This window comes from Rattus norvegicus, chromosome 5 (assembly GCF_021556685.1).
Source record: "Rattus norvegicus strain SHRSP/BbbUtx chromosome 5, alternate assembly SHRSP_T2T, whole genome shotgun sequence".
NCBI lineage: Eukaryota > Metazoa > Chordata > Mammalia > Rodentia > Muridae > Rattus > Rattus norvegicus.
The window spans coordinates 103265678-103293659 of NC_141538.1; the positions used below are offsets into that span (position 1 = coordinate 103265678).

General features: G+C 43.6%; 1 protein-coding gene across 2 annotated transcripts in view; it reads right to left on the reverse strand.

The window, feature by feature from the left end:
* Nucleotides 1–3302: 3302 nt before the first annotated feature.
* The window catches only part of Ttc39b (tetratricopeptide repeat domain 39B), a 104655-nt gene continuing 79975 nt past the window's right edge, over nt 3303–27982 (reverse strand). Inside the window, exons 10-19 of one of the 2 annotated variants that reach the window (XM_087548055.1) lie at nt 27873–27981; nt 27069–27136; nt 26925–26984; nt 25110–25271; nt 23690–23781; nt 22408–22534; nt 19754–19862; nt 15501–15618; nt 13726–13842; nt 3303–10146 (exon numbers count right to left, since the gene is read on the reverse strand). In XM_087548055.1, coding sequence (XP_087404181.1) covers nt 10056–10146; nt 13726–13842; nt 15501–15618; nt 19754–19862; nt 22408–22534; nt 23690–23781; nt 25110–25271; nt 26925–26984; nt 27069–27136; nt 27873–27981 — 1053 coding nt within the window. In that variant the 3' untranslated portion in view covers nt 3303–10055. The remainder of the gene's footprint in view (nt 10147–13725; nt 13843–15500; nt 15619–19753; nt 19863–22407; nt 22535–23689; nt 23782–25109; nt 25272–26924; nt 26985–27068; nt 27137–27872; nt 27982) is intronic. The other variant, NM_001106665.1, reaches the window with a different exon arrangement.

Here is a 27982-nt window from a genome sequence, read left to right on the forward strand (position 1 = left end):
GTGCAGAATCCAAAGTGTGTCCAGGAAAGGGCTGGCAGGGTCACAGTACAGTAGCCAAGGTGACCTAAGGAGCCTGTTCAAGCTTTCAATGTTTAAAAGCAAAGCAACCCCAGGGAAAGGAACTGACGAAGAACAGTGTATGCTGATGTCTCTGGGTGGCCTTTCTCCAGCTGTAAGCACCACGGACACTGAGTGCTGTCAGGTCTGAGTCACCAAGGTGACAGCTCTGATCGCCTGGACACTGAGCTCAAAGCTCATCGGCTGCCAGTGAACACACACACACACACACACACACACACACACACACACACACACACACACACACACACGAGCCCAGCAGCAGAGTCCAGGACTGGGCTCTCACTTTCCAGGCTGGAAGTGAGAGAATGAATATGATTCTGAGTGAGGGAGGAAAGACTTTCAACCTCAGCTGATGGCTGTGGCCACCGCACGCATTGTGGAAGTGGTCAGTAGTGATTGGGAACAAGAAGGCTGCGGAGGAACAGAAAAAGCAGCACCCCTAAACAAAGCTGTGGGAAACGTGACAGAAGGCCAGTTTCAGAATCACAGGGTGATAGTAGAGGAGAGGGGGTACGGCCCAGTGGCTTGGAAGGGGTGTGTGTGTCTTAGGGTTTCCATTGCTGGGATAAAGCACCACGACCAAAAAGAACTTTAACACTTAGACATTGTAGTCATCTCTGAAAGAAGCCAGGACAGGAACTAAAACAGGGCATCAACCTTGAGGCAGGAGCTGATGCAGAGGCCATGGAGGGGTGCTGCTTACTGCCTTGCTCAGTGTGACTTGCTCAGGCTGCTTCCTTATAGAATCCAGGACCACTAGCCCAGAAATGTCACCACCCATCAATAACTAATTAAGAAAATGTCTTACAGTAGATATCTTATTTATTTATATATAACTACACTGTAGCTGTCTTTAGACACACCAGAAGAGGGCATCAGATCTGATTACAGATGGTTGTGAGCCACTATGTGGTTGCTGGGATTTGAACTCAAGACCTCTGGAAGTGCAGTCAGTGCTCTTAACCACTGAGCCATCTCTCCACCCCTAACAGCCAGATTTATGGAGGCATTTTCTCAATTGAGGTTCCCTCCTTTCAGATAACTCTAGATGGTGTCAAGTTGACATAAGACCAGCCAACAACAGCAGTCCCAAGAAAACAGCAGTCCCAAGGGATGCTATCCAAAGCTCTCCTGCTTCTGGATATTTAACTCCTGTGTTTTAAGGCTGTATTTGATTTTCATAAACTGTTCTTGGAGGCCCAATTAACATCCCTCCTCTATCTTGTGTCTTGGCCTCTTCACCTTCTTCACCCCAGCTAACTGGCCCATCTCCCACTCCCTGCTAGCTTGCCTCCAGTTCTTAGGAACTTGTGAGGAACTTCTACTCCTGAGCCTGTGGCTACTGCCATCGAAGCTTCTTCGTAGGAAGCCTGAGCGCAGAGAGTCACCTGGCTTTTAATGCCATGCTATCGAGGTCCCTAATTCTAGGGTCATCTATACACATTTATTCACAATCTCATGACAGCTAAATAAACGGTCTTCAATTTTTGCAACCAAACTGAATCTTGATGTGTGAGCAAGTGCTCCTGGGGTGTGCCAGCCAGCTGATTAGAACTGCACTGTTATGGAGAGGCTGGAAGGTTTGAAGTCCAGAGCCTGATTACAATTCATCTTGGTTCATCTTTAGCTCCTTCCTTGCCAATTTCTGTGCCGGACCTAACATCCTAACAGATTAAAAAAAAAAAAAAAAAAACCAACCCTTGGAATGATTTAAACCAACAAAAGACAAAACAACCAACAAAAACCCACCTAGTTTCCAGCAATCAAAGGGCCAAGTGTTGTCAGATGGCATCCACAGCGCATGGCAGAGTCCCCCCATCTTTCTATAACCTGCCTACCTTGAATATCCACCAATGTATTTGAAAAGTGTCTTGATTTATGATTTATGACTGACTTTCTTTGTCCTGTTACCATAAGAAGCTCATAAAATTGCTACCTCATTGACACATGGAATTTGGGGTAAGAAAATCTGTGTTCTTGGCCACTGGTATTTGGCTCCAGAATAAACTCTCTCTCTTCCCTTTGAGGTGAGAGCTGTGCTGTTACTTAGAATCTTCTCTGGAAGTCTACACCTTACATCTTGGCTAACATCACCCCATTTTTTCCAGTTTTCAGCCCAAACTCCAGATGCCACACTCTGGTAGGCCCAGGTGGTCATTACTTTTTCTCAGGGTTGAGGTGGTGGTGGTCATTACTTCTTGGCTAGATTTTAGCCATAGGCCCCAATCTTCCAGTTCTGCCCTTGTCCGTATGCTTAATGCAAACCAGGCACCCAGGACAACCTTTCCTAACCACTACCACCAGCTCATTCCACTTTCTTGCTGTAAACCAATGGCTCCTTACTGCAGAATGAAAGTTCTTAAAATGGCTCCATTGTACCAGTATCTTCCACCCATCACTGCATAAGAATCTTCACAGGGTTTTTGTATTCCGGCTTTTCTCTATTCCTCCAAGAAAAAGGCACTGACTAGTTTTGCTCCAGACGGTCCTTTAATAAAAGGGCTCAGATCTGGGTCAACTTTCAAAATAAAAGTAAAATGTCTTCTCCCTTCTGAGTACAATTCTGATTTATTTCCCATCCAGTGTGACAAAGATAATGTCTCTCTCACGAGGACAGGGAGGTTTGCTTGACATCCACTATAAAGTGTCCAGTCTCCAGGTTTGGGTTTACTTGGCTATGACAAAAATCCTCTAGGGATTCAGCACCCACCGGCCCGTGTCACCCACTGGATGGAGGGCACCGGGAGGGGAGCAAACTGTTGCTGGCAGCCTGTAAGAAGTCGCATGGTTTTCTTCCTCAGTCTGGAGTCCCCTGTTCTGCCAGAATCCATGCAACACTGCAAGCTAAATTTTCGAGCTGACTAGAAGGGCTGAGCTCTTCAAAGACCAGCACTGTGTCTACTTTGCTACGTGAGTGCTTCAACTGCATGTGCCAGCAGCTAGTTTAATCCTCTGGGCTACTAAAGAGAAATACAAAGATAAAAGAGCTGACAACCCTCCCTCATGGCAAATGATCCATCCCTCTTCTCACTTCATGCCCAGGGCTTGCCCAAGAACATGGCTTCCGAAGGGGACCTTCATACCCGTCAACATGGTTGGGAGAAGAAAAGAGGGGAGTCGCGCCAAGAAACCAAAAGTCAAGCGTACATCATGACAATGAAGGGCCATCCAGGTGGATGCTGTGTCCAGCTTTCACATGTAGACCAAGTAGAAGGCGGTAATCCCATCTCGTGTCATTTATTTAAATAACAATTCAATTGCACATTGGAGGTAAACTGGTTACAGCAATATGAAAATAGAGAATTCCGAAAATAATCTGGCAACTTAAATATATATCTAATAACACAGAGCCTTCTGTAAGGGACAAAGGTAGGAAAAAGAAAACACTGACTTTAAATTGATTTATTTCTACTTAAAAATACAATTTGTAAATGACATCTGTCTTCAAAACTGTCTAAATCGTAAAAATAGAGACAGGAACTGTTGTCTTCATGTTGAAAATTAAATCTTTATCTGCACTCACTGACATATCACAGGTGATAACATTAACATAAATCAGCATATGAAAAGTCACAGGGAACACAGCTTTTACATCAAAAATATTACATTTGCACTTTTCATTTTCCTTCTAGACTGATGAAAAGCTTTCTAGCTGGTCTCTTTCCCTCTCTAGGACCTGACCCTAATCCACTTATCAGCAGACGGATGTTCTGAACACATTTGTTTTACAAAGAGTTCTAGCCTCTCTGTTTTCCAAGACGGTTTTCCTCTGTAAAACTGCTGAGAACAAACTATCAGAGACCACTCAAGTGCAGTGAGGGGAGGAAACTGAGGCAGGGAGACACTGCCATGTTTGACCAGCACGGCCCTGAATCCTGAGGACAGATGGGAGCTCTGACGACTCAACTGGCAACTCCAAGTTGGTTCACAAATGCCTCACTTTTGCTTAATCCAAAACCAGGGGAAAAGCAAGTATCACAAGAGTCACAACAGAAGAGAAGACAGGATTACGATTTGTATTTTGAGGCAAAAGAAAAAAATTTTTTCCTTCTCAAAAGACAAACACCTACAAGGTAAATTTGCTTTGGGAAATAAGTTGTGCGATAAAATAATATCTCAATTATTAAATATATATATTTGCCTTTGTAAACAACTTGCATCAAAAAATTGAGCATCCGATGAACATCTGAAATAAATATTTTAAAATAGTAATCTATAAAGAGACAGCTGGCGTTCATTCAGGAGTTCAGATGCCAACAGTCAACAAAAGGAGCGGTGGACACTTGCCCTGGGACGCCCACGACGCAGCGACTGAGCACAACACATTGTCAGCCACTAAGTGGTTCCCAGTTCAGCACAGGTCAGTGGTACACAGTCTCTCTCTAAGTCTGGGGTAATCTGGACCCAACAGAACCGAAAGCCTGAGATTTAAAATGTTTACCATAATCTCTCTCTTCGTGCAAGTTACTCCCTTAAAAATAAATCACTCGGGCTGTGAGTCCAGTGCTCCTTAGCTCCTGTGCCAGAAACACTGGTGTAAGCGTGGGCAAGGGGAGAGCTGTACCGGAAGCATTTAACTGTCTACTGTGGAAAAAACTACTTCAGGAAAAACGGGAATTTGTGAAAATTATTTATGCTCATCTACTATCTCCAAAATTGTGGGTATCCTGCCCCGCTAAGATAAGACTGAAGTAAGATATATAATCCCTCAAGCAGGATGGGCCACACCTAAACTGAGTATACTTCAAATTAGAAAGACGCAATTCCTTCCTAAATAAATGTAAGTGATATTCTTTAATATCTTCGGTTATTCAGATACTCTCATTTTATCAGTTATGTTCCACTGAAAACAATTTCTTTTAATTTTCTTTTGTACACAGACTATGGAGACTTTTAATTCAAAGTCCTTAAAAAATTTTAAATAAAAAAGTTAATGTGCAATAAAATTAAATGCACCCAATGTCCCCTAAGTTTATCCTTTAAATTATACACTTCTAAGAAGCATGGGCTAACATACAAGGTGCACTGTGCGTTTACTGTCAGTAAGTTTGATATTATCATACCTTGACTTTTCCTATTCAATATTCAACCTGGGCCGAGGATGTGGCTGTTGTGGTAGGATGTGGTCCATTTCTAGCACCGCAAAAAACCAAAACAAAATGAAATTCAACCTGCAGGCGTGTGCACACATTCTTTATTATTTAACACAGTGAGGCAGCTGCTTTGATCTTTGCACGCAAAGTCCTGTTGCAGCCATACTGTGCTCAACCTGTCACTGTGTACAGCAGTCAGAAGGGGTAGGGCTGAGCCGGCCTCTGAGGCTAAACCCACATATCCTTCTGCACGGCTCAGGCTGAGAACCTGCTCGGCCACCTCAACACACAGAATAGCTTTTCCTGCACGTCTCCCTGCAGCAATGAGGTTTTATAAATGGAGTGGGATGGACTGTCCCCCACACAAAAGGCTGTCCAGACCAGAGAAAAACCCTCAATGTGAGGCCTACCTTCCATGGTGATAAAGTCTGATGTGCCCTTTATACTACATTTCAAGTTCACTATTCTAAAATAACAAGAGATAACAGTGAATACTAACTAGGGAGGCAGGGCTCTAGCCATCTAATACGTAAAGGAAAATGTAGACAGTTGGGCTGTGAGAAAGATCGCTCCCAGGTCACGAAGGATTATCAGATATGGGTTATTTTCTATTACTTACCTATAGACCAGTCTATTGATCCATCATATCTACCACTGCATCTAATTGAGAGCTGCTCACAAGAGATTAAAACTTGTATTTATGGATATCACTTAGGCACACACACTCGAGATACTCACAACAGGCAACGGGAAGGCAGAAAATATTTAAATTTAGTTAAGTCACCTTTCATGTTATTCCCTAAGTGGATAAATTGTGCCTAACAATCTTTAAGTAGTACACTGCGGTAGCTGAGAGGGTCAATGTTAGCATTTTGATAATGTAAAAGTATCACCAAGGGTTCACTAAATTTTTCAGAAATCGCCTTATTCATGAAATCTACGACTATTTCTACAACCCCAATAGCTGTGACATTCAGGAGAGATTCTGAAATGGGGATAACCTGGTGATCTTATGGATAAGGACTTTGAGATGGCACACAAGGAGCTCACAGGGGCATGCGGTGGGTCAGACCAACGTTCAAGCGAGCCACTGAGTGCTGTCATCTGCCAAGGACAGGACAGAAAAAGTAAACTACTGGAAGATATTTGAAGCAGGAATGGGCACTCACAGCGGGCAGCAGATAAATGCCAGGATGCCAGGGGCACGAACCTCTCCCAGCCTTGAAGAACTGCTTCAGGGAAGAAGGTTTTCCGACCATGGCCACTGCAAGAGTGGAGTAGCCACAGCTGACAATGGCTACTGCAGCAGACAGAGAACAGAAGACCTGACGTGCTCAAAGGCTGACAAGGATGGCATCATTTTTTAAGATCCATTCCAGACCTGATAAATCACAAATGCTCAGGACTTCAAATTACTTCATTAACTAATTCCAACTAAATGTACCAGAATTGGCAATTCAGGAATTCAAGGATGGCAAACTGGTAGTTAAAAAATCAATAGGAAAAACAAAATGTTGAGAGAATTAACCAAAATAATTCCAGAATTAATTTTTCTACTTGATCATAAACCCCTTTTTTAACTATTTTACTGTCCAGGGAACAGGGCTCTACTGACAAAGATCTACCCACAATGCATGGCACGGGTCAGAGGAGCCAGACCCATGGCCAACATTACCAGCAGATGCTGTGAGTGTCCATCACAGTAGAATGCCTGACAAGGAATGTGTTCTTCTATTTGAAGAGAGGGCACCTGCTTTTTATCTTCCCACACCTCAGATTTTAGACCCTGATCAAAGAACTGTAAAATGAGCTGACCTCCAATTCAATTAGTCCAGACAGACACTCAGACCAGGAAGGAATGACAGCCACTCAGAACTCCTTTCACTCCTTCCCCAAGGAGCTGGTTGGACTCTTGGATTGTACTAATGGCTGCGGATTGTCCTTCACACCCAGGAGTCTGAAATTTATCCACCTTAGCTCCTTCCTACCTACTTGTCTCCTCCTGGCCTCAGACCAATGGAAAGCCACTGACCTGTACTTGGGAACGTCTCCTACATAAAAGGGGGGCATGTGGTCAAATATACCCGGGAGTTGGTGTAGTTATCCTTCCATTCCTGTCCAGCAGGAATCAGGCGCTCCTTCCCAAGGGTCTGAAACACAATCCTTATATTTACAGAACACTGCCTTTGCTGGCAGCTACAGAAACTGCATCAAACAGACTGGAAACCCAGCCTACTCCTGTGCCTTCAAAAGGATGAGTAGATAGCGTTGTCTCTCAGGCCCTTGCTCTTCACAAAGCATCCTAAGTCACAACAGATTTAAAGGACGATTCTTACAAACATCCTAAGAAATCCATGCCACTACAGTATCTTGAACATGACAGAAAATAGGCAAAGGTCTGTGGTATTAATTCTGTTGCAGTATTTATAAAGGATATCTATACTGGATAGATAGTTAGTCCACACTGCTGACAGAGAGGATATGAGCAGTAATAAACAAAAGAAAACCACAAAATAAAATATAATAGTACAAGTAAATTTGTTTGATAATGTAAAAGTAATCGTTAAAAAAAAGATTTCTTGTCTGCTTATGTGATGTCTGTTTCTATGTGAATGTATGTTGGGGTGTCTACAGAGGCCAGAATGAGTGTCAGATCTTCTGAAGTTACAGACAGTTGAGAACTGCCTGACATAGGTGCTGGGAAACAAACTCTGGCCCTCTGGAAAAGCAGAAGGTGTCCTTAACTTCTGGGCCATTCTCCAGTCCCTAAAACAGTCATTTTTAGCTTAATTACTTCATTTTACATCAGAAATGGGGATTTACAGACCATGAGCTTTGATAATTTCTCATAAAATATAGGTATTTTTGTTTGGTTGGTTTGTGTTTTGAAGATAGACCGGGCTGGCCTCAAACCTGGAGATCTGCCTGCTCCAGCCCCCAAGTGCTAGAATTAACAGTGTGTGCCACCACACCCCACCATATTCTTTAATAGTATGAAAATATTACATTTTAAAAAAGTTACCAAAACTCTTCTAAAGAATTTGTAAACTTTCTTCAAAGAAATATAATTATTAAACATATTTCTATAGCTCATGACAATTTGTTTCCCCTTATATCTGGAGCCAGTTGTGTCATTCATATTAATGAGATATAATGATAGTTGTTTCCATGTTATCTGAAGGGATGGTCCTCTGACTCAAAGTGTATTAATCACCTTCCTCAAGGTTGATCAAGAAATGGTACCCAAGTAACCCGACACCAGGGCCTGCTGAGCACTGGAACTGCAGTACAGAAGAGTGGGAGCGACTCCACAATCTGGCCTCTGTCAGTGCTAGATGCATAAATTAATAAACTGAAAGGTTTTGAATGTCACATCCATTTCATTGTAGAGCAGAGAGCAAAGACTCAGCTGATCCTAGAGGTAATCCATGCACAAGGCTCAAACTCACTCCTATGTATACTGCTTCCCCGACGGACAGAAAGCTACCAAATGGACCATGACCTGAGGCCTTAGGCAGAGAGTGCTACCTTGCCATTCCCACTGGAAAAGCCAAGTCCTAGAAAGGGTAAGTTACTTGCTTATGTTGCTATTGGCTAACAGAGCGGGACTCCGAACTACGACCTTGGGGCTCTGTCTAGGAAAGATGGATCCATCTACTGTCTAGCCAGGTCACTGGCCTTTGAAATAACAGAAATGAGACAAAAGCTCAGACTCACAGACAAAGTAACTGGGTTGTCACTGGCTGGAATCCGGCCCTCAGCTCTAACACCTACTACTGATCGGCCGTTGATTGGGAGACAAGAGACAGATGGAAAAAAATATATTCTAATGGAAAGAGTTGTGATTAAATGCTAAACATTGCTGAAAACATCTAATACACATATTCAGTTATGAAATTTCAAAGAGAACTTTAAAGCCAACAACATAGAATGAGGAAGCTCTAATTCACAAATAGTAATTCACAGAGGTTGGGACTCCAGAAAGGCATCTGTTCACCCTCTGATTCTGTTTCCTACTCAGAGAACCAAATGCAGCCCAAATATTTAAAAGGAACCATCAGCACTGGGTCAGCAGCATCATAACTGTAAAAATCACTGATAGTTTCTGTATCATTTAAAGCAACAAGGATTTCCCTTCCTATAAGAAACCGTAATGCAAGTCTGTATTTCAGGCTTCAGCGCTAAGGGTAGGGAGTTCTAAAGGACAGCTTTTTCTTCCCTTAGATTCATAAGAAGTGTGTCTAGATGATTGAATGCTATTATTGGATCTGAAATGAGTACATTCAAATACAGGATAGTTTCTGAAAAATGCCACCACCTTCAACCAACTGGAAACCCTGAAACTTACGACTGTAACATCATGTAGAGATACAAGTCCCTTCTGCCTAGGAACACTGTACCCACCTCAGGACCTCCACTCCCCCTTCCAGAATCTTCACAAACCCACTGTTGTATTATTAGAGGTGTGATATTTATTTACTCTCTGAGATTTAAACAGCAGTAAAATATCTGAGGTTTAAAGGACAAGCCAATCTAAAAATGGCTCAGGTGATAAAGCCATTTGCTACTTGAACAATATTCATTTTTACATTAAAAAAATAAATAATCTAACTAGGCTTTATTGTACCTGCCAGTCTTTTAAAAGACGTGACCCCTCAATTGAAATCTAGCGTGAAGTCCTTTTCAAAGGCAGAGTATAAGAATTTCTATATAGTACTGAATGTCCTTCCATAGGGGAGCGTATGTAGACCAACAATAAGTCACTCTGGTGGCAGGAAGGGCCTGGCAACAGCTTTTCTGTTTCTTATTTGACACGAGCTGATCTCCACAGCAAGAGTCAACGTTAACTGGGGGGCAAGATTCCATCCTGCGTCTTCTGGATCAATCTGAGGATGGCTTCTTCCAGAGATGAAGAGCTGCTTGAATTCTGAAGTGTAGTCTGGACTCCAAGGAGTAATCTTTGTAGTTGTTTCTGATAAATGATAAAATTGAAGAGTCAGCATTTACTCTGTCTAGCAGGGGCCCTCCCTTCTCTGTCTCCCTCTGATCTCCTGCTACTTTCTAACTTTAACATGCATCAGTGGAGCGGAGTAAAGAGCAGACTCTTTCTATGGGGCAAAGTAAAGAGTGAGTCTGCATTCTTGGTTTCCAGAAGCTTCCCCAATGACAATTCAAGAGGTCATACTTTAAGTAGAACATTCTAATTGCCAGACCACAACTACAGCACAGGGTCATGAGGGAATGGCACATTTTGTTAAGTACTGCTACACAGGTCAACATCCATATTTAAAGAGGAAAACGTTAAGGCAGGTTCATATAACACAATGATCATGAATAATCCATTATTCAAAGGGATAAAACTATCTTGAAACCCACACAAAGTTACCCCAACAAAGACCCCACAACCATTTATTCCAGTTCTCATGTAAGTTCTCGGTGATTTTGTCACTAATGACTCAATCAGACCAATGTCAGAAGAGGCCAAGAAGGCAAGGAGTGGAACGCAGTGATAGAGAACTTGCCTGGCACACAGAGACTCTGGGGTCGATCCCCAAATCCATAAAAAGAAAAGCAGGGGGGCACAAAACCCAAAGATTACTTGAGAAATCTGGCTGTGGTAGTTTGAATGAAAATGGCCCCTATGGACCCACAGGGAGAGCCACTATTAGGAGGCGTGGCCTGTTGGAGGAAGTGTGTCACTGGGGGCGGGCTTTGAGCCCAGTATCTCTCTTCCTGCTGCCTTGTGGTTCAGGATGTAGAATTCTCAAGCTACTTCTCCAGCATCACGCCTGGTGCCACCATGCTTCCTGCCATAAACCTCTGAAACAATCAGCCATCCCCAATTAAATGTTTTCCTTTTTAAGTCACTTCACAGCAGCAGAAACCTTGACTAAGACATGGACTTTAATCACTCATGTTGACTTCTCCTCACTAAAATTGTTAGGACTGGTAAAGTACATAGATAGGACAGCTTCCATTTAGGTCTCCTGGTTTATACACTGCTTTGGCAGACAGGCAGCCTAGGCCTCCTCTGAAGCAGTGTTTCTTTCTATTCCCCACTCTCCTGACATTTTTTACACTTTCTTGGTAACTTTGATGAGTGTAATATATTCTGATATTCACAGATTAAAATAAACCTGTTACTAAGATTTATCAAAGAATAACTGAATATTTTCTCAGTGTCTGGCCAGACCCTGGCCATTTTGAAAGCCTGTGCTGAACTGAGCCATGTTTACATCTGTCCTACCAGTACTGCCTGGGCTAGTGGTGGCAGTGCGAGCTTTTGATGGTAGGGAGCTGTCTTTCTGGGGCTCCATCTGCACGGAGCAGCCCAGCCCTGTATTCCAACAGTAAATGTCTGAAGCAGCAGTGTCCGCTGTGCCACCCCTTAATAGCTTCATCTGAGGATGTACAGACATCACGGCTGAAACAGCAGTTGTTCATGCCCAACACAACGCCTGCAGAAGTGGCTTCTTCCTGAATTGTCCATTTCTCTTGTAAGAAGTACTCTGCGGCACCATGTCCCTAAGGCATCTTCCTCCTCTTGCCAGTCTGTTCACAGCTAACATCTCTAGCATCTTATGGCGGCAGAGTCTCTCCTCTCCGTGTCAAGGTCACACGTGACCTCTACAGCCCGTTCTCATGCTGCTCTCCGTGTCAGGGTCACACACGTGACCTCTACAGTCGGTTCTCATGCTGCTCTCCGTGTCAAGGTCACACACGTGACCTCTACAGTCCGTTCTCATGCTGTGTGGCAGCTGCACGCGCTGGCACACATTCTCACGATTTCCCAGTGCTTGCCTTCCCATATTGGAACACTCTTAGCTGGTAACCAGTTGTATGAATCTAGAGATCATGTTGATTTTATTGTTGTTGTTGTTCTTGGGCGTGTGCATGTTGCTGGGGTAGGCATGCTACAGAGCCTGGGGTCAGAGGACAACTCTCCTTCTACCTTTATGTAGGTTCTACAAATAGAACTCAGGTCTTCAGATTTATGGGCAAGTTCTTGACTCTCTGTTTTGAAACAACTTGAAGGAAACCTTGACATCTGCAGGAAGTTAAACAACTTACCATCTTCTTAGCACCACTTAATCATATTAAGATATTAAGATAGTAAGTATCTAATCTTACAGCTTAATCTTGAGACTGGAATGTTCCAGGCCCTGTACAAAACCTCCATCTCAAGCTCTATAGCTTCTCATGACAACCTCAGGAACAACGACTTTGACGACCAAACTGTGTTGAGGACTTGGCTCATGTCCATGTGGCCCTAAACACAGCTGCACATCTCATGGACAGCTTAGCTCCTCCTCGTAGACACCTAGCAGTCACCTTCAAGTACTGCAGCCCTAAGAGAGGTCTCTCTTCCCCCAGAGTCTGTCTCCGAGTGTCCCCCTAGCTAGTAGAGAGCACCACTGTCCACCTACTAACCACGCTGCACAACCCAGAGGCTCTCGGCCACATCTTGTGCAGGATGACCTGGTGACCCACCTTTCCAAAACTACCCTATGTCCTCCTTCAAAGACTCTCAGCTCAACGTCCAGGAACCCCAGATCAACACAGTACACTTCGGCAGAACACACTCAATCCTCTGACCTCTCCTTCCACCTAACACTGCAGAGCATTCCCTGATGAGCTCACAGCAGCCTCGCCATGGCCTTCCCTGACCTGGCATATAACAGGCACTCAGCGAGCAGGGAGAAATACCCAGTGACTACTGAGCTACTTATGACCCAGAATTTTTGCTTTGCTTTTTTGTTTTGTTTGTTTTTAATACATGATCTCACTGTCTGTCTGTTTTTGACTCAAGGTCTTACTTTGTAGCCCAGGCTGGCTCACACTTGTTCCCACTGCTGGGATTATAGCAGGGCTTACACTTGTGTGTGAGCACTACACTCAACAGACATAGAGTTTGTATGGCATTCTTTCTCCACTGCCCCAGTTGTTCCAAACAGGGTTTTGTCTTGCTGAAAGTGAGCCATGACCACAAGTCTGAATCACTATCTAGCAGAAATGACAAAAGACAGAAAGAGCATCACATGAGCAGTTGTTGTTTAGGAAACGGCAGATATGACTTATATGACAATATTTGTTGGTCAGAAAACTATGACCCAAAGACCAGCTCTGAACATACCCGTTCTTCACTTACCTTCCACAATACAGATACATACAATAGACCGAGTGCTGTCAGTGGACACCTTATTACTCTAAAGCCAATACCCACTCTAAGGCCAGAATACCCACTGCTTGGTCATTTGCAGAAAAGTGTACTGACTCCTGCTACAGAAGACAATAAGCTGAAGCTGGTCAGTTAGCTACACACACAATCACCTCTCCAAGTAGCCACAGAGCAATGGACTAAGGCAGGAAACAACACAACACCAGCAAAGGCCCACATGTAAAAACAAGTCTAAATTAGCAAAAGCAGCCACACTGAACCTGCAGTAGCCCACTGGCTTTAAAGGGATACAAAGTCACTGCTGCTGTTGCAATGGCATTGATGTCTCCCACTTCAAGTCAACAGGACAAGTTACCTTCAGCACTCACTCACCTTGCGGTTTCGAGGACCTTGATGGCCTTGTCGATTTCCCCTTGACTTTTATACAAAAATGCCAACTCAAACAGAGTGAATGGCACCAGGTAGTGGTCATACTTCAATAGCTTCTCACTAAGAGAGCAAAGGAAAATCAACTAAGTCTTAACAGAACATAAAAGGTATCACCTGAAGCACGCATCGTTCATTTCCCAGACAACATCGAGACTATCTTCGGAGGAAGGCTGCTGCCTCACAGATTGCTATGCTTAACAATCTATGGGATGAAGTGTGCTTTCTTACATAATCTTCTGTTCCTTGGGGTATGGCCAGCACTGGTACAGCACAGTCTTTCAGGCAGATCAATACCCACCGACCTTCAACAAGATGAACTCAGAGTCGACAAGACCATCTTGCTTAGCGCCTGATTCTAAATTTAGGAATAAGGAAGTTGCACTGGTTTTGTGTTTAACTAAGTATCAATTTCCTTCATACTTAAGCCTTAGAATTCTTCAAAACGTCAGTGACGAGGTGGCTAGCAGTCTTATTTCAGCATCATTATAAAAACTAGAAGCTCAGGGAAACAGTTGAGTAACAAACAGTGTTTTAAATCTAGAGCAACTGCTCTGTGGTTCTAACTATGATGGATTTTTCACTTTTGGATACATACATTAAAAATATACTCCTTATCAAAAGTATAAAATGCAGTATGATACCCCAACGTTTCCATTCTAAATGGCTACTCTGTTTGCTATATAGTATAGATTTGTGTCAGGTTAATTTTAGTTTACCAGGCTATCACCAAAACTAGTCTTAGATGCCAAAGAGAATTAAGAGCGAGACAGTTGTGCAGAAGGAAACGTGGGGACTACAGAGACCTGAGACTTTGTGTCTCCATGGCCATACAGGAGATGAAGCCTACCATAGAAAGGAGGTATCTGGAGCATTAACCTGGAAATGGGAGCTGTCCTTTGGAGAACGGGCAGATTAGAAAAAAAATATTGAGTCGATGTTTAAAAATCGGGAGATCTGACATTAGATGCAGCTTCCAGATTCTTTATGAAAAGTAGTAGAGACCCCTGCTACTGGGCCCACAGTGTACAAAGTGAGTAGTTACAACCTTTAGAGAACACAATGGCTACCGGTTTATTGACAGGCATTCACCCTTGCTCCAACTCTATGAGAAATATCAGGACAGTACTGTCATTGATATATATATAAAATCACCATACACAGAAAGACATGCACTTTGAGAAAAAAAAAAACAAGGAGTGGTATTTATTACCTTCCTTCCCTGTCAAGTTACCATGAGGGATACTCAACCTCTAGGTTATGCTGTCTCTGTCATCCAGTGTCCCAGAATACGTGCAGAATAAATGAAAGCGATACACACATGTACAACACGTGCACATACCACGCCCCTGCACCATACACACATACCACCCATACATCCCCAAACCCCCACACACATGCACACCCCCACACCATACACACACCACACACACACACCTTACACACACATCACCCATACATACATTTACAAACCCCCACACACCACACACTCTACCCCACCACCACTCCCCGCCACATACAGAAGTGATAGAGACCAAGTGAGTTTGAGAGAAGCCCAGCAATCGTTGACGGCGCTTAGCAACTGTCAGCCTGACTATAAGTTTGCATTTTGCCGTCATCTTTAAACACTGAGTGGCAATGTGTAAAGCCATATTCCACGCAAAAAGCTTTGTTCACGAGGACAAAGGCTTGGTCATCCATGTACTCGGGCTAGCTCTTACCTTTCCAAAACATGGTTGAAACACAGCTCGGCTTGCAAGGGCCGCTGTAAGTTTTTGAGGCAACATCCTTTCAGTAACTTCACCAAGCATTCGTCGTCCACGGAGTAGTCAGTAAAGTCTTAAAACAAGAAGCATGAACCAAGGGTTAAAAGCTCGGTGTTATGTGGTATCTAGGATGGGGCTAGAGCCTCGTCTAGGCAGACACTCTGGGCTGCCCTGCGCCTCCAGCCCGGAAATACTTTCAAAAGATCCTAATCAAGAGGAAAACTAACTGACGTTGGGTTTTAGGGGGAACCCCGGGAAGCATGTTCACTAACTCACTACACAATGCAAACACTTGCCGAGAAGAACGCTGAACTCACTCCCTCTCCCAGCGTTATTACCGTGTGTTCGCAGGCAGATGTTTCAGGTGGTCATTCTGAATTTTGTGGCCTTAGCTACGACAGGAAACCTGAACTCTAAATAAAGCATGAGCTTCATTAATTCTCTCAGAGGTAAAGGAGGAGGAACCAGGCTGTCTCCCCTGTTGTTTTGGCTTCTAACTCTGCTGGCGCCTGCCCGAGCAGGAGAGGATAGTGCTTCCATATGGAGAAGCAGATGGCCTCCCACCCGTTCAAAATGCAGGAAGCAGAAACCCCTCTTCCAGATCATTATGTTTACAACCTATCAGTTCTCCCAGGTTATGTTCTTTTAGGGGGAAATTATGCCATGAAATGGTTCCCAAATACAGGAAAGGCACCCAAAACCCCACCAACTTCCATGCTCCTAGAGAACGCCAAGTATTTCCTTTCCCTGCCTGGCCCCCGCCGTCTAAAGCTCAGTTTGAAGGTATTAAGGAGAGTGAGCCGCATCGCATGGTGCCGTGGCTATGTGACAAAGGTAGTCATGCCCACGTGTTCCATGCGTGAAGGCTTTCCTGCTTTTTTCTTTTGCAAGTGACATGTGAAGAAGCCATTCCAAGACAGACTGCTAATTTACACATTTCAGGCTGTGACAACAGTGTGGAGGGGTGGTAAAGGGAACTGACTAGACACCCAAAGTCCCCAGATTGAAAGTCTCATGCTTTGGGGTTAAGCCTCAGGCCTCACCAGTGACACACGCCAGTGTTTCCGTTCACAAAGCCCTCACCTACTGGAGGTTTCCAGTGCTCCTCACCCAACTAGAAGGGGCTCACTTCACTTCTAACTATCAGGTGCTGACACATCACTAGAAAACCCACAGACACCAACACCTCTAACCTTTCCCATTACTTAGAACTACCTTTCCCTACAGCTTCCCATCCCCAACCCATGCTGCTCTCAAAGATGTCTGCTGAGAAGCAGGTCAGTCAGGCCTCAGCCCAAAGCCTGAGAAGTGTCCAAACTGGACACTGGACTTTAGAGTCACTGCTGCGTATCCCATTCAACCGTGAGCAGTAGTTTCTTGGCAGTTTGTGCTGTGGCAACATTTGCTTGCTCAATGAATGATGGTTTTTGAGGTGGCAGAGACAACTACCATTGAAAAACCAGGGAAGTCACTCTGCGGGGATCTTAAGTTAGCAATGTGACAGAGGGGTTCATATTCCACATCCGACATAAACCTCAGAAGCAAAGCCACAGTTTCCTCTGACCACAGCACACTGTCTGTCACATGATCACTCCGTCTTGAGTCGAAGTCTCATGAAAGAGAAAGATTTCAACAGTTTCCATCTTCAATTGGAATTTTTTATTTTTAAATCCCTGCAGCAAGGCTGGCTCTGCAGGTGAAGGTGACTGCCACTAAGCCTGGGTTTGCTCCCAAGGACCCACGTGGTGGAAGAACAGTACAGTGCCACAAAATGTCCTCTGACCTCCACACCCAAAGAGAAATAATACTGTTTGAAAAGTTGTTATTTAAGTCATGGCAACAAGGCCCACTCTTGTGTGCTGCAGTGTAGCTGCTGAGGGAGGGCACCCCAAGAAAGAAGGAAGCTTGGAAACTACAAAAATATCTATGCTGAGCATCTTAGACACTCGCTGCTGCAATGCGCCAAGCAGGAAACGTGGAAGCTGACTGAAACGTGAAAGGCCACCAGACTGCAATCCCTTCGTGTGACGGATTCTGTTTGCTATATAATGTCGCCACACAAATTAACTGCAAGGATAGACAAAGTGGGTCTGCTGCCAACTTCTGCTACATGATGGATTTGTTTAGACTTCCAAAGAAAACGGTACAGAAATTAATACCACATGCCGACCGACGCTAAGCATGCCTCCAAGAGTGCGCGCTTGTGTCTAGGGTGCCCTTTGTGTGGATGGCCAACCTTTACTCACTATGTCCAGGCACCGCCGTAGGTCACTAGTGTCCTCCTACCCTGTTTTTGAGCCACAAAACCAGACCACATTCTGATTTCTAATATGGGCTGGGGTGGAAGCCCCCACAACCTCAGGCTTATTATATAACTCAATTTTCCAATCGCAGATTCCTCACCCCTCATTCTGGAGAATGGGAGCTTAATTACTAAGAGTCAGGAGCTTGGGGTCGGAGAATGTCCCTACATACAACAATAGTCCTAAAAACCATTATAAACTTAATCTGCAGGAACTGGTGATCAATAAACACCGAAGGACAGAGCTGTGGCAAGCCTGGTGTATCTGCTGGAGTCTGAGCTCATTTACCCAGAACCTTCTCAGGCCTCTCACCTGAAGAAGCCATTAGAAACAGAAAAGGCAGCACTTCCCCCGTACCAGACTATGGTGCAAGCATTACTCCCTTAGTTCTTTCTCTCCAATAGAGACCAAAAACACCCTGAGGGTGCAGAGTCTGTTCAGAGAAAATGCACTGCTCATCTGCAAATGTGACTGACAAAAGATCCACTCTTAGGGGTTGGGAGGATACAGTAGAACACCACAGAGGCTGGGGATCCATTATACAGAGTTTGGGGAAGCAGGGGACAGAGGGGGAATGCTGGCTAATTTTCTGGCAGTTGGGGTGACACCATGCAACTGTGTTCACATAACCCTGCAGACGTTTTTCCTTTACTTTCCAGTTTGTAATTTGTGGCCATGTGGAAAAGCCACACCAGCAAGCGCTATCTTTCTCCCCCTCGTCTAAGTCTATGTCAGCTATGGAAACACTAAGGGAGTCTGAATAAGCAAATGATTAAATTAGTCAAATTCACTGATCAACAATGAGCACTACTGAATTTGGTCAAAATTTTAAATTTTTTGGAGAAGCTTATCTCATGGACTCCCATTTTAAAACACAGTGGCTTTTACTTTATGTGTACGAGTGCTCTGCCTGCTTATAATGTGTGCTACCACCTGAGGGCCTGGTGCTGAAACTGGACTAACAGGCAGCTATAAACCAGCATAAGGGTGATGGGAATTGAACCTGGGTCCTCTGCAAGACTAGCAAAAAGTCTTAACCCCTTGAAACTGAGCTATCTCTGCAGCCCTCCATCTTATTTTAAAGGTAAGCTGACAGACTTCCATTTTATTTCAATTTCAAAATGACGTGGCTGTGTTTACTTCCATACAAAATAAAACATTTTTCTTTTTAAAATATTTCAAATAAAATAGCAAAGAATACCTTATATGCATTAGATTGGCTACCATTCCCTCTTGCTTTAGTCGCATGAGTGTTTTGCCTGTGTGTGTGATCATGTGCACCCCTGGTATCCTGGAGTCCACGAGAGGGTGGGATGTCTCATGGACCTAAGTCTAAGGCGACGGAGCCATTCAAAGCACAGCGCGGTGGTGCTAACCGCATGTGAGCAGAGGTTTAACTGTCATGGCGACAGTGTGAGAGGTAGCAACTTTAAGAGAGTGGTGCTGTGTGCTGTGTGCCTCGGTCTCTCCACGCCATGCCCTCTGCCCCCACAGGGAGTAAGAAGGTTCTCCTCAGCTGCAGCACCTTGATCCTGTACCCGCTAGTCTCCGCATCTGTGAAAAACATCTTTTTACTCCTCATAGATCCCCCAGCCTATGGCATCCTGTTATAGTTTATAGCTGCTCCTTGAAAACAAAGATGCTGACTGGTCCTTCTTTAAACACTGGCCATGTGGCTATACCATAAAAACGGGCTCTCATCTTATACCACGGTCTTTTGTGGCTCATGTCCGTTGTTTAGAACTACGTTCCCAGGACTCACTGGTGTCACAAGAGATGCTGTTCTCCCTTTATCTCAATGACAGGCACAAGCTCCAGTCTTGCTCTGGGGATGCCCACAGATCAATGTGCTCCAGGGAGAAACAGGAGAGGAAACAAGTGGAGACAAGCCCTGCACACACTTACTTTGATTTTGTAAGGCCTCTTCAGCCTTCTCCACAGTCACCAAGAGGTTTTCAGAAAGGTCCTTTCTTTTGCCCACTATTGAAAAGCCGTTCCAGACGTACATCATTTCCTATGGGAGAAGGATACAAAACCATTGGCAACTACATGAAGTATTGCAACAGGACAGTCAGGGTCTTGTTCTAACCTTTCTTCATTTAGAATTCGGTGACAGAATTTTTCCGGGTTTTACTATATCCCTTTTATTTACTATGCCCTAAGGTAAGTAAGCATATATCTTATACTCTTACTAGAAAATCACTCATTCATTCAACAAACACATACTAATTACCTACTAGCATACAATCCTTGGGTAGAATATAGATATGGAAGTAAAACAGTATTTTAAACTGACACCACGAACAATTTTGTTTAACATAAATTTCTGTTGTTACTTTTAAGTAAAGGGAAATATTTTAAAATGTCTGCCGCTTGTTTACATAAAGTGTTTCCAAGCATATCGCTAGAAATGATCATTGGAATATTTATTTTACTGGGCTCAGGTTCTTTTATATCATTAAAAACATGTGTCGGCCCAGTAATGCGATCCAATATGCAGAAAACGCACTTGTTTTAAGGCCATATGGCTGAATGACAGCTCCTGAAATGTAAACTAATGACTCCTCCTTGCAGATTATATTTAATGGGCTAACACATGAGAATTTTTTTTGGACCAAAAGCAAATGTGTTTTTGCTTCAAAATATTTTTCTAATGTCCAGATAGTGCAGTTCATATTTTGAAGGGTCTAGGATGAGCATGAATTTTAAGTTGTGACAGATATTAGCAGAGCAGCCGTGGCTATGAGGCAGGAAATGACGGTGTCAAGTTTGTTTTATGGTCCTAGAAACTAGGAGCACAATTCAATAATGTTATTTTTAAATTGATGATGATTTAAAGTTTCTTATTGACAGTATTTATCGAAGAGAGAGAGGCAAGCTTGGTTTGAGATTTTTATGAAAAACGGGCTGTGGCAACAACCCTAGATATGACTAATTCTAGTCAATTCTTTGTCACTACACACCCGCCAACCTTCAGTGATCCAAAGCATGATAGGGTCTTAAACACTCCAGTGTCTGAGTTCTAATGTAGACAAAGAAATGCAATGGCTCGGGTAAAGTGTCTGGAAAGTTCTTTGACACAGAGAACCCTCCCCAGTGCAGAGCACTTGATAGAAGAAGCGAACGGAGCTAAAGCTAATTAAGCAACACAGGCATCAGCTGGGAGAGGGGTTTAGGCATCTCAGTGTTTAGCACAGCCTTCTTGTTGCTGTCTGTGCTTGGGACACAATGACAGGTCCACTGCAATTCTATCTCTCCCTATCAGTCTAATCTTGGGGTTCTGTGGGAAACACCTGGGTCTAGGCTAGCTGCAGGTTAGCTCCTATCTGACCCTGGTCAGGGGTTACATTCTCATTCCTCTTAAAATACACCAAGAACTTCTGAGAGTCAGCATGAAACAAGGATAACCCAAGGAAACTGCAGGACATGAATGGTAACGCAGAAAAGGTAAACTGAATGAGCCTGTGCATAAAGACGCTCAAAGTCTCAGCGCAGGAATGCAAATTAGAAGATTATCAGTCATTTGAATTGATACAGGGTTTTTTTTGGGGGGGGGGGGTTGAAACAGCATTATATACCCAACATTAGCACAAGACCTTTAACTAAGAATTCCATTTCTTTGCAAGCATTCCTAGGGAATTGCATGTACATGTAAATGATGTTCATTGTAGCACGTCTAATACAGTAAAAACTGGAAAATGCCACATAACATTCAAAGGAGATGATTAAATAACCCCCCAAATAAAAAAGGTTCATAGAACCACACAGGAGGACCGAGAGGACAGTGTGCACTGAACAGCTTTTCTCAGAAAAGAAGGCTTCATTTTACAAATTCAAGTCAAGTTGTGTTTTTCACAGTGGCTTGGCCGAAACAGTGAGGCAATTAGGAGGGTGAGCTCAAGCAGGACTTGAGCAGCCTCTAGTCCTGCAGGACAAGGTCCCTGCAGTACAGCATGGCAAGTCCAAAGGAGGCTCCCCTGGGGGATGAGGGTGGGGGAGAGACCCTTGTCTGCGGAAGGGCGTGGCTCGGAGATGACTTTTCCGTTGTTTACAATTCCACAACAAAATGGCATCGTTTTGTTTACATGGGTTAGACACAATATTTTAGGGGTAGAGAAGGCTAGCCCAGGCCTCAAATGTGCACCAATTCTCTGACCTGGCTACCCGAGTGCTAGGACTACAGGTATAAACTGCTGTGCCCAGATTAAACAAACTATATCCTTGAAAAAGTGTGCTTTAAAGGTTTCCTTTACTTTATTTTTACAAAGCTATTAGAAAATGTAAAATTGAATTTGTGATGTTTTGTAATTCAATTCTACTTTATTCAAAACGATTTTTTTGAATAGACTTGATCACAATGTCTAGAACATACTAAGTAGTCAAAACCCATCAGGTAAAATTTTTGATTTTTTAAAATTAGTTTATGCATAAATATAAAAATATATAATAGTTCTTAACTGAGTTATAAGCTTCACAGCCAAAGGTAAGGAAATACATTCCTCGAAGCTCTCGACAGTGACTTTATCTCTAGTGTATAAACAGTGAATAAAAGCAGATACCAGGGCTGGCAAGACGAGTTTTCCTGGGACACCCGAAGAGGGAGAGTACCTCCGAGCCTTCCTCACAGCGAACTTCTCGGTTGGGAGAGATTTCCCGGCGATTCTCTGCTTCAAGCCATCTACCTGTCTGTGAAGATCCCACACAAAAGCCAGTGAGCATACATATCGGTCACAACTGAGGTTTTCAGACTACGCATAGCCCAGTAGCAAATGCACATTTTTGGGCGATACCCAGACCTGAGTCCTAGGGTAGGGACGGCGCTCTGTGGGTGCACAATTCCATGAGAGCCACTGACATACTCCTTCAGCTTAGCTAGTATCTTACATCTGTCAAACACTGCCCATGCCAATCTAGGTGTAAAATTGTCGATTTCCATAAATAAGCAGAAAAGAGCTCAAAGTATTTATCCAGCAAGAGGGAGGGGTATAAAGTACATTTCCTGTCACTGTCTGCAGCCACTACTCAGATCTATAACATAACATGCCTCCAAAGAGAGCCATCCACCTGTATAACTTGACAAAGCTAACCACACCTCTGGCTTTGTGAATTATCATGTTAGGATTTAGTATTTTCAAAGTTCTCAGGAATGCTGGGTGGGGAAACGGCTCAGTAAGTAAGCATGCTGGCTCACAAGCCTGAAGAACTGAGTTCAAACACTCGGAACCCGGGTTGGTTCACACTCATGCCAGTCAAGTGGAAGGTCACCAGGATTTGCAGGCCACAGTCTGCCTCCATGTTCAGTGACACCCTGTCTAGAGGGAATAGGGCAGAGTGTAGAGTGGGACACCTGACGTCATCCTCTGTCCCCTATACATGTACAGACAGGTATGTGTGCACACACGCCTGTACATGATGTGTACATACAACACACATACATACAAAATCTAAACACATGGATGAAGAAAGACTACATCTTTGTGGGGTGGCTTCTTATGCATAATTCTATGAATGCATAAACAAGGAAAAGAATTCAAGAAAAGATCCAGTTACATCACTGAAAGACTCCAACGGCTGTATGAGAGAGCAGGTGCAAAGCCCTGGAAACTAAACCCTAATTCTAGAAAACAAGTGTAGTGCTATGTTTCCATGATTCCCAGACATGCAAATGTATCTGAAATCATACTAAAGAATCCATGCTGGCTCTCGGCTAAATGCATCACTCTAAGTGTGTCCATAGCAGTGAGTGGAGAAATTGCAAACTAAGGAAGTAGAGCATGAAGCAAAACTCAGATGTGTCTTAACACCCCGGGGTCTCTGTGACAGACACAGTCTCATGCTCACCTGAACAGAGACACTACATTCTCCTTAGTCACTGCCACTTCTTCCTCTGGAAGCATGCTCAAAATGGCAGCTTTCAAGAACACATATGTTGCCTTGAGGGGAAAAAGACAAGGGGCTCGTGAGAGAACACTCATAGGAAGGCGACATTCTAACCTCGCACACCAGAAGTAACCGAGAAACCGTGCAGGTGTTACCAAGGCTAACTGTTTCTCCAGGGTCCTAGCACTGAGACAGAGAGGTGGATATGGGCCCCACCCTAACAAGAAGCTCTTCGCAATTGATATCGCTAGGAATGCGAAAATCACTTTTCTGCAATGGAGTGTCACTGGGCATCCCAACCACACTCCAGGCAGGACGTGGCCCCATGCCTACCCCCATACCTAGGAGAAGCTGGCCAACACAGAATGAACTCCATGGCTTTGGTCTGATTGGTTGGTTGGTTGATTGGTTAGTTGGCTGGTTAGTTGGTTGGTTTATGGGGGTTGTTTTGTTCTAAGGTTTTCAGTTTATTAATCCTGTCAGTGTTTTCGTTTTCATTTTTTTGATTTATGGGTTTGTTTGTTTAAAAAGAGAAGGGGAGAGAACATAAAGTTGGGTGGGTAAGGAGGAGTTGGGGGAGGGAGAAATGATAAAGTTCATTGTATGAAAAGAACATTTTTACTTAGGAAGAAAGAAGTAAGCAAGTACAGGCTTCAGCTCTCTGCACCAACTGAAGTGATGCAATCCCAGCACTTGGGACGATGATGCAGGAGGACTGCCATAAGTTCACGGCCAATCTGTGACTCACAGTGAGTGCCAGGCTAGCCTTGGCTACAAGGTGAAATTCTGTCTTAAAAGAACAAAAACAGAAACAAAGGAAAGGAAGAAACCAGGCGCTCCAACATATGTGCACAACTGCACGATTTTCAGAACTGCTTAAAATATACCAGTAACTATTAAAAGAAGATCTGTGTCAGAAGACAGCCACACTTTTCAGTTAATGTAACCATTCCCCTATGGCAGACCATGACATCGAAGTGGGAAAGTAGGCAGAAGGAACAGTAAACCATGACCCCTTTCTCCCAACTTCCCTAAAGTGGCTCAGAATTAACGTTAACTATCACCAAAAGCTTGATCACAGGGGTACTAAAAGTTTACAAAACTCGCCAAGATTTCAGTATTGATGCTCAAGGGCTGTGACCAAACATGCAGTTCATCCTGGCAGTAAAATGCCTTGTTGAAGAGCACTTTGGGGAGGAGTCTAAAAACCTGGATGGCTGAGGCACCTGCAATTACACCCTAGCCACGTCCTACCTGGGGTGTGGTTGGTATACCCACCTCCTCCTCCTGCAGCCTCTACACTGAGACAAGTATCCATCTTCCATCACAAACCACCGTGGTCACGCAGCAAGCAGAGGACATGACAAAAGCAGGGGCTTACCTTGGACCATTTACTCTCTTTGCAAAGTAGATCTGAATAGTAATACGCCTGCATCCAATTTTGTTGGTATATATAAATCCACATTAATTCCCAGTAACAAAGATGGTGAAACTGTTTCCACTCTTCTTGAACTGAAATGCATTTTCGAAATGTTTCTTGAGCCTATAAGTCAATTGCACAAAGCTGATCATCCAGATATTAGACAAGGAGACAATAACCTAATGGGAAAATACATAAAACGCTTTGTACAAAAAGAGCAAAATCATCACTCATTAAGCCACTCAATACGCTGTTCTGCTCTCTTCCATAATGTATGGCAATGCAATTAGTCTGTTGCTTCATTTCACTCTGTGCGGGGACCTCGTGCTTTAGAACACAGGAGTAGGAAAGCCGCTGTCCAAGTGAGACGGAAATGCCAAGTTCTTTCATAAAGCACAGACTATAATGGCGTAAGGATCTTCACTGGACAAAACACACATTAAACAAAATCCCATAATCAGCAAAAGGTAACTAAGCCCTTCTCAGAAAGATTGGTAAAGATGTAACCAGGCCAGTCAGAAAAGAATAACTTATAGCAAATTCATAAACTGTTAACTAAATTTAAAAGTTTGGCCTAGGAACGTAGTTTGGTGGTAAAGCACTTGCCCAGCATGCAAAAAGCCCTATACCAGCACAACAAATAATGGTAATAATAAAACTAAGTAAAAAATTTCAATTCTTTTTTTATACTCATCACATGGGCAAAAAATTAAAGGAGATGTCCCAAGTTGACAAAGAGCACTAGAAGTGTTTAGAGATTCATTTTTTTATATATACACGTGAGAGCCTGTACACATGTGCATTTGTGGTCACATGCATGCCTGGTGGCTACAGGGGCCAGAAGGGGGCGTCAGGTCCCTTGGAACTAGAGTTGCCTATAGGCAGGTGTGAACCACGTGACGGGGTGCTGAGAACTGATCCTGGGTCCTCTGCAAGAACAGCAAACGCTCGTAACTACTGCGGCATCTCCCCAGTCTGTTCATCATTTCTTTACAGAAGTTTGCACTGAAAGACTTGAGAAAGGCAATTTGCCTGGAGATGTCAAAGATGCAAGGATCGTCTGACCCAGAACTCTACACTGGTAAGTTTGTGCACAGAAACATTTATTGGCCAGTCACCAATCACAGATCACTTTAAGAAGTGTAAAATATCCATCTTGTAAAAGGAAATCCAGTCATCAAAATGACTATAGGGAGACTTAAATGTACAACCAGGAAGGTAGAGCTGGGGTTTGATATAAATAGAAAAAATGTTTGATCTCATTTGTGTGGATTTCATAGACACACACACTCTCACGCACACACACACTCTCACGCACACACACACACACACACACACACACACACACTCTCACGCACACACATGCAACGCACTTCTCTTTAGCTTTATGAGAGTTAATGGACTAGTTCCTTTGATGAGGAACCATGGGTGCATCATAGGTAAAAAAAAAATAGCTTCCAAAATGAATGCAGAAATAGATAATGGTTAAAGTTTTCTGAAACGTCTTATTAAATGCCCATGTATTATTTTATACATTCTTTTAAACAATATCAATATATACTCCACCATGAACTACTTCACATGTGCAAACATGTATGAGGTAAGTTACTAAGTACGACAACACACATGCACAAAGTAAAAAGCTTAGCTTTCCAGAACCACATTCCTATTCATTTTTGCGAGTCCACATAACCAAATTTACTTGTGTTGAGTGACCGTGTGACGCGACCCCTCCCACACAGACACTGCCCTAAATACCCTGGCTGACATGGCTACCTTTTCAGCGTTGCCTTTCAGCAGCTCGATTCGGGCATGATAGAAGAGGATGAGGGAGCCCTGTGGAGAAAGGAAAGAACACACTTCAACAGGCAATGGCGGCTATGGGTGCCGGCTGAGACAGACAATGGACACTGAGCATACATTTGGGAACTGCTGAAGGAACGGTGCAAGGAGACTCTCTGCTTCCGCAACATTCACTTCTCCTGTACCTAGAAATGGAACAGACACTGCTCAGTGCTCACAAAACACAGTGCACATTTACAACCAACCCCCAGCTCTCACTGACACACAGCACAAAACAAAATGGTTGTTTTGTGTTTTCATCTGAGAATGGAGTGACTTAAAGAGCTCCACGGCAGACAAGTCCTAAGAATGGAAGTAGCTATCTCAGACAAGTCCTAAGAGTGGAGGTGGCTATCTCAGACTCCCACTGACATTTGTATTTTTCAAGGCAATGTTACCTTACATTACCTCTGAATTTAATTTTCTACAAAATAAAAAAAAATGGAAATACTAAGATGAGTGTAGTGAAAATACAGCCACCTAATACTTAAATCTTATCTAAAAATAGATTTTAAAATGTTTAATGAGGCAGTAGAGAGATGGCTCAGTAGTTCAGAGCATTGGCTGTTCTTAAAAGAGGCCAAGTTCAATTCTTAGCACCCATATGGCAGCTCACAACCATCCATGGCTCCAGTACCAGGAGATCTAATTCCTCGTCTGGCCTCTATGGGCACAAGGCATGCACCTGGTACATATATGCACATGCAGACAAAACACTTATAGGCATAAAATAAATAACATACGTGCACATAAGCAACTTTGAAATTGTTCAGTGAAAACAATCGGTCAATGGTCTCTGCCAAAGATCTCTATGATAAACCTCACCTCCTTCCACCTTAACCCAAAAATTCAAAAGTCAGTAGACAGACTACTAGCTCTTACCGAGAATCAGGGAAATGTAGGTATGGAAAGCCAGAATTGTAAGGCAACAGAGTGGGGACCGCATGCTGCTTCCTGATGCACCTTCCCGTAGCTGCAGAAGGCCCAGGTCC